Source organism: Gavialis gangeticus, unplaced genomic scaffold (genome assembly GCF_001723915.1).
Source record: "Gavialis gangeticus isolate Ggan-Ray unplaced genomic scaffold, GavGan_comp1, whole genome shotgun sequence".
Taxonomy (NCBI): Eukaryota; Metazoa; Chordata; order Crocodylia; family Gavialidae; genus Gavialis; species Gavialis gangeticus.
The window spans coordinates 11545081-11551548 of NW_017729034.1; the positions used below are offsets into that span (position 1 = coordinate 11545081).

Sequence of the window (6468 nt, forward strand, 5' to 3'; positions counted from 1 at the left end):
GCAGGGCGCTGGGCATGGGGTGGGCAAGGAGCCGCTCTTCCCACACACTACTCAGCTTTTCCCTGGGCCACTTTTCCCCAGGCTCCTTCCCTGCTCTTCCCCCCCACTTTCCCCCTTACCTGATATTCCGGCAGGATGCAGCAACTGAGCCCAGGCTGTGGGGGCGGAGCTGGGCAGGCCCTGCTGTTGTGGGAGCCTGCCAGGCTTCCCCTGGGTCCTATTGCCCCTGGTTCCTGTCATTTCTGACCGGATCCAAGGGCAGAGAAATATTAATTTTCTAAATTTTTTAGGAGCCCCCACAGGCCATGCTAGAAGAAAAAGTGCTGAAGAACATTTTGTTTCTCTCTGCCCAAACACATCTCCTTCCTTAACAGGAGGGGCACCTGGCCAGTTGGCTGGGCCCACTGCAGGAGTAGGGGGTCTTCACATGCCTGGCTGAACCACAAGGGTCGGTCTGCCAGTCAGCAGCAATGTAACGGAGTGCTTCAGCCCAGTGCAGAGGGAAGAGGACATTCCCTTGTCTCTGCCTGAGTGTCTGTCTCCATTGCAGTTGGTGAGGCAACCGCTGGGAAAGCCTCCCGGAGCCTCGCCCAGCACATCCCTGGGTCAGGCGGGATTGAAGGAATGAAAGGTGCTGCCGGTGGGGTAGTCGGAGACCTGGCTCGTGCACGCGTTGCCCTTGAGGAGCGAGGCCAGCGGCTGGGAGAGCTGGATGAGAAGACAGCGAGCCTGATGGTCAGCGCGGAGGCCTTCTCCAAGCACGCCCATGAGGTAGGCATCCTTGGCCTGTGCACATCCCAAGGCCCTGCCCCAGACCAGAAGCCCCTGAAGATTGCTCCCACTTCGGGAACATTATAGCAATCGCAGCCCACTGCCTTTCTGCAGCCCTTCCACCTAATTCTGCCCCCATCCCCAAGATGATGGGGAATTCTGGGGCAACATTTCTGTCTTAGACACTGTCTCTCCTCTCTCTTGGTCTTTTCTAAGCAGTTAGCACTCAGCCTGGGGCACTGCCTACCTCAGGGCGAGGTCAGGCTCTGCAAATTCAGGCAGGTGTTTCTGCTCTGCTTATGCTCTCGCCACACTTGGGAAGTTTTCTTCATAAGCATTTCTCCTCCAGAACTGCTTCTGGATCTTATTTTCTCAGTCAAAGTGAGGGCACAAAGTGCCTGCCATTAAGATGTCTGTTCCCACTATTCATTGACCCCTCACTGTGTACCTCCTGCCAACACAGGAAACCCAGCACCTCTCTAGTGGACAGCTCTTGAGCCTTGTGTCTAATAGGAGCAATGGAAGAGGAGGGCCATTTCATTACCGTCTCTGAGGGCTTAGATTACTGCCAAATGCTCAGTTATGGGAAGCTTAAGAGCCAAAGTTACTATCAGTTCTAAACACATGTCAAAGAGGCCATGTGTGGTAGAAGATCTCCTCCATCAAAAGAGGGGAAGCTAGGATGGATGAGGCCAGCGTGCAGGGAAGGAGCCTGGGACAAATAAGCAGGCAAAGGGACCTGGGTGTCAGACCCTGCTAGAGCATGGTCATGATAACCTGGTTTGCACCAAGCAGGCCAGGTTAGCATGCAGCTGTTGGAACCGTTTAAAAAGGTGGAGCGCCAACATCCAGTCTTGCCTAGGGCTAGCTGTCAGCAGAAACAATCTGACTTAGGTAAAAGACTATTAAAGCATAGTTATCTGGAATTCTGGCTTTCCAACCATTGGTCCAGCTAGCTGACCCCCACCAGGAAAGAGCTTTTGTTTTATTCCTATTGGCTGTTGTCATTGTGAGGGAAAAGTGCTCTGACGGGATAATCACTGTAAAATAGAAAGAGAAAGAAAGAGAGCTCATATTGGCAGATGATAGGACACATCTAGTGTATACCAGTGCCAGGGAGTAGCAAACAGCAAGTCTTTAGCAGTTCCTATTTAGTCTGATGTAAAAAGCACAGATCTGTAAGAGAAATTCCCAAGAAGCATCTCTCCAGTGAAAAATGATGGGTAAATGACATTCTTTGCAGAGGCGTAACAGAAAGTTAAAGCAGCCTTTGGGTGCAAGGTAAGTATTTCACAGCAGAAAAGTATGCTGCTGTGGTGCTTTCGCAGTGGCAATCACATTATGAAAGCTGCGGCAATTAATCAACCTCACTCTGGAGTGGTAGAGTTCCCCTACAGTGGTGGGGTTATAGCACAGAATAACTTGGTACAAACCGGATCACCTGCAGAGCAAGTGCTCACAGCTCACTGTCATTTTGCTTATATCCCATCTCTAGCTGATGCTGAAATACAAGGACAAGAAATGGTACCAGTTTTAGATTTGCCATGAAGCTGCACCTGGCCTGGGTAAGAACACTGTTTGGGGATACGGAGCTTACTCCCAACAATGTCAGTCATTGGACAGAAGCAAAACTTTCTCCTAGAAAACTTTTTCCTGTTACTCATCAGATTCACCACCCCTGGGGGTCGAGGAGAAGTTTTACCATCTGCAAGATGGAGCCTTCAATGGTATTTAGTCCAAACACATGGTGTAGGTAGTCTTTTTTTCCAAAAGAAACTCAACAGTCACTTTGGCATGTAGTTTTTCAGAAACTCTAGCTACGAACTTTGGGGAGAATCTCTGGTTAAAAATACCTTGTACAAACTAGAATGTTAATGCACTTATAAAAACAAATAAAAATTTGCATGACGAATTGACATCTTAAAAGAAAAAAAACAAAACAGAAAAAGAAAGCATGTTGTGACCTAAGAAAAAATGGGATTTATTTCTTCTGAGCAAAAAATACTTAAAACAGCAAAAATCTTTATTTTTAAAAACCACAGTTCAAACAACCAGTACACTTGGAGCATGGCTGCTGCTGCTCTCAATAGAAACACGAGGTGAGCTGCATTTTCTCATTTGCTGCTGTTTTTTTCCCTTGGCGAACCTTAGCGTGCAGCCAGCAGTGCTGTTTAATTCCTAGCAGAAAAATAAACCAGCATCAAAACCCTACGGCCAACACATTGCTTTGTTCGGTGTCTAGAAAGGCCCCACTTGGGATGTCACCTGAGCTTGAGTTCACAGCATCTTTGCAGCCTGGAGGGTGCAGGCATTGCCATTGTGCAGAGCCAGGGTTCTTGCTGGCTGGATTTATCGCAGTTATACTTGCAGGGGGCTGTGGCAGTTCTCACCCCAGGAGCTTCTGAATCACTTGGTTGCCTTGTTAGTCAGGCTGAGAAGCAGAAGAGATGATTAGGAAGTAATTTCTGCTCCGGCTGGAGGAACTAGAGGGTGTGGTGCTACAAGCTGCTGAGTCCTGTCAAATCCAATAGGCTGCAGCCGCTCAGCAGCTTGCAGGGAAGTTAAGCTATACTCAGATGATGCTTAGGAAATTGCCGGGTAACCCAATTTAAAGCCAGCTGGATACAGAACAAAGCAGCTAAGAGGCATCTGCAAAGCCCTGCAGACTGAATTGTGCACAGACCACTTCCTCCCCTGGCTTGCCTGGCTCTGCACCACTCACCCTGCCACGGGAAGCACAGCACTGAGGAGCCTGAGTCAGCAGTAGGGCCCCTCACCAGCACAGCCAGCAAGACAGTGGGGAACTTGGCCTCTTGTTTGGATGAGGAAAGGCAAGCAGGTGGCACTGCAGTGAGTGACTCCCTGATTCTACTGGGGGGCTCTTCCTCCCCCTTATTGTGCACATCCAGCCTGGGTCTCCTGTAGCATTTTATCATTGGTGCATGAACAGAGCACCTGCTCTTTGGCTCCTCTTGCTCCTGCTCTGTTAAAACCCTCTGCACCATCAGCACGTCCACAGAAGTCACAGGGGGAGTCAACTGTGGAGCCTACAGTCAGCTTAGATATGAGGCACCCAGGTCCTGCTTTCAGGCATATGCACGAGTAGGGAGGGAGTGGGGGGAGCCCATCATTCACCCTCCCTGAATGATGGGCAGTGGCTGGTGCCCCCCCTAGGTAGGTGCAGCTGTAAAATTTTGATGCAGAGCCTGGGTCAGGCCTAGTCAGTGCTTTCTTTCATACAGGTCTATACAGGGCACTGGTGGCCTCAGGACACTGTTCTAGATCCTGCCTCTCCATGAAAAGCACCACTCAGGCTCCCATGCTTACTCCCAGACCCTCTGCTCCTGCTCAGCTCTTCACTGCTCACAAGAGAAAATTGCCCTTTGTGGTATTTAACTGGGCTCCCAAATGCAGGGCTCACCCTTGCACAGGCTGCGGGATTGAAGGAAACAGCCTAGGTCTGACAGGCTGCTCAGGTCAGAGTCCTGTTAGACCTGGATAGGAATTCAGTGCCCTGCAGCCTTGGTAAGTCTCTTCACAGCTTAGAAGAGCAATGCCAAGCCAACAGTTACAGCTGAGCTGGGCGAGCAGGTGCATGTCCTGCACCACAAAACAACAGCAGTCACACAGTGAGCACTGAAGACAGCACGGACACAGGCCCGGGCTTTGCTCAGCTCCAGTGCTCAGAGCTTAACAAATGCCTTAGTGGCCCAGCACATGGCAGACCACCAGGCTTACAGGGGCCAGGCTCATGGACTGGGTGGGGAATGGTCTCCCTGGCCCTCGCTTGCTGGAGGGAAACCAGCTGCTCCTTGGCACCTACATCCCACAACTAACTACCCTGTTATGAAGTGCAGCAACAGCAGCATGATGGCATGGTCACCTCCACTGTGAGTGGTGCATTTGCTCCAGGCTGAGCCACCAAAGCACTAATAATCCTAGCAGCAAAGGCCCCACTGCCCGCAGCAGACACGTCCACCTCCCAAACCCACCCCTGGTAAAGCCCATTCTTCCTAACCACCCTGCAGGACTGGAGACAGCTTTTATCCCTTCCCAAGGGCAGGGCAGGAGCACAGCCATAAAGACTGAGGAAAGTCCTTCTACCAGGCTCCAAGCTGTACCTTACCCCCAGTGTCTGTACCTAGTATAAAGAGGACAGCTCTGGTCCGGGTTTGGTGCCAGGCTCACCATCTCGACTGGTACCAGTGGAATGCTGCAGCAACCAGAGACCTGGCAGAGGAGTGGGAGACCCGCTCTGCTGGGTAGCAGTTAATACTCCAGTGATGGTAAGTGACTGGGCTGACACAGGTAGTTCCGGGTAACTTCTCAGCTTGTTTCTCTGCGAGGCAGCGATAGTGTTCTGGCCTCACTCACTCACTCCTGCATCAGCTGCACCAACCCAAGAACAATTTAATAATTAACTGCTACAGTGCGCCCAGAGGGACCCGCATCTTCAACAAGTCATTACGCCACACATGACTTGCTCTAGCTTACGCCATGCTGCACAGGGAGGAGGGAGGCCAGGCAGTAGCTCACAGTTTGCATCTCCTCTTGACAGCAAATCAACAAGAATTTAGCATCTTCCCCTAGCCCAAACGTTTTTGCCTGTTTTGTTTGAGGATCTTTTTCTCTAAAAAGCCCCCCATGAGGTCACAGGTGCATCTTGCTTTCCTCTCTTGCATACTTTACATCTTTTCAGACAGTTGCAAATGACTCCTTCTGTTATGTTCAGCACTTGTGACTATAACTATAAATTTTCTCGTAGTCTGTAGAGAGCTAAAAAGTTGTATATGTTTGTATATAGAATGTTCTATATATATAAATATATATATGTAATGTATATGTTGTACAAGTTTGTTAGTGCACACTGTTAAATGCTTTCTATCAAGGTTTACCATGTATGTGAGAAAAGCCTTCACCTAAAAAAAATGCCATGAAAGAAGGAGAAGTCCTGGCTGGTTTATTTCTTGTGAAATGAGGGGGAGTGTGGGATTTTTAAAAGGCCTGCCCTAAACATTATTAAAGGCTCTTTGTTAATATTGAAAGTAATAAAAACAAGCATTCAAAAAAGTGACAAGCAGAGCAGATGGTTTTCTTGCTGAAAGGAAAATCAGGACAGCAAGCTCTTAAGGAAGTTGAAATCACATGTGCTTTCACCTTTTCCACTAAAACAGCACCAGCTCATGCAAAATCCAACACTTTAAGGCACCTTCAGCATCTATTCCACAGCTCAAATGAGCAAACTAATTAACAAGTACACTGATTGGCCAATTCAAGAGATTTTTTAATACAAATTTGTGCGATTAAAATTGCTTTCGTCTTCAGATAGTGGCATTTTTTTGCTCTCAAAATACATAAAAAGTTCTCACACCCACGCCAGACAACTCAATTTATGGAACCGTGCCAGAGAGCATACAAGACACACATTTATTTCTTACACACACTGCCAGTAGGCAGACTATGTAGAGAAAATGTATTCAGACGCCTGACACGCTTTGACAATAAGCAAGTCTTTACTATCTTAAGAATGGTTCTAGATTCAACTCCTAGAGGTAGAACAATACAAAACTTCAATCCTGAATTTAACAAAAAAATCCAAAGGAAATTCTGCAGGAAGTCCAGGCTTTATTTTGTATAATCACACTATAGTTTTCTAATGAGACGACTTTTTTTTTTTTTTTTTTTTGTCTTATAAAG

General features: G+C 48.3%; 2 protein-coding genes across 4 annotated transcripts in view; one reads left to right on the forward strand and one right to left on the reverse strand.

Annotated features, from left to right (window-relative positions):
* STXBP5L (syntaxin binding protein 5 like) overlaps positions 1-2982 on the forward strand; it is a 448370-nt gene extending 445388 nt beyond the window's left edge. For all 3 annotated transcript variants that reach the window (XM_019527059.1, XM_019527060.1, XM_019527061.1), the window contains 2 exons: positions 551-771; positions 2267-2982. In XM_019527059.1, coding sequence (XP_019382604.1) covers positions 551-771; positions 2267-2308 — 263 coding nt within the window. In that variant the 3' untranslated portion in view covers positions 2309-2982. The remainder of the gene's footprint in view (positions 1-550; positions 772-2266) is intronic.
* Positions 1680-6468, reverse strand: part of POLQ (DNA polymerase theta) — a 141860-nt gene continuing 137071 nt past the window's right edge. Inside the window, exon 31 of the transcript XR_002099396.1 lies at positions 1680-1811. The gene's annotated coding sequence lies outside the window, so the exon portion shown is untranslated. The remainder of the gene's footprint in view (positions 1812-6468) is intronic.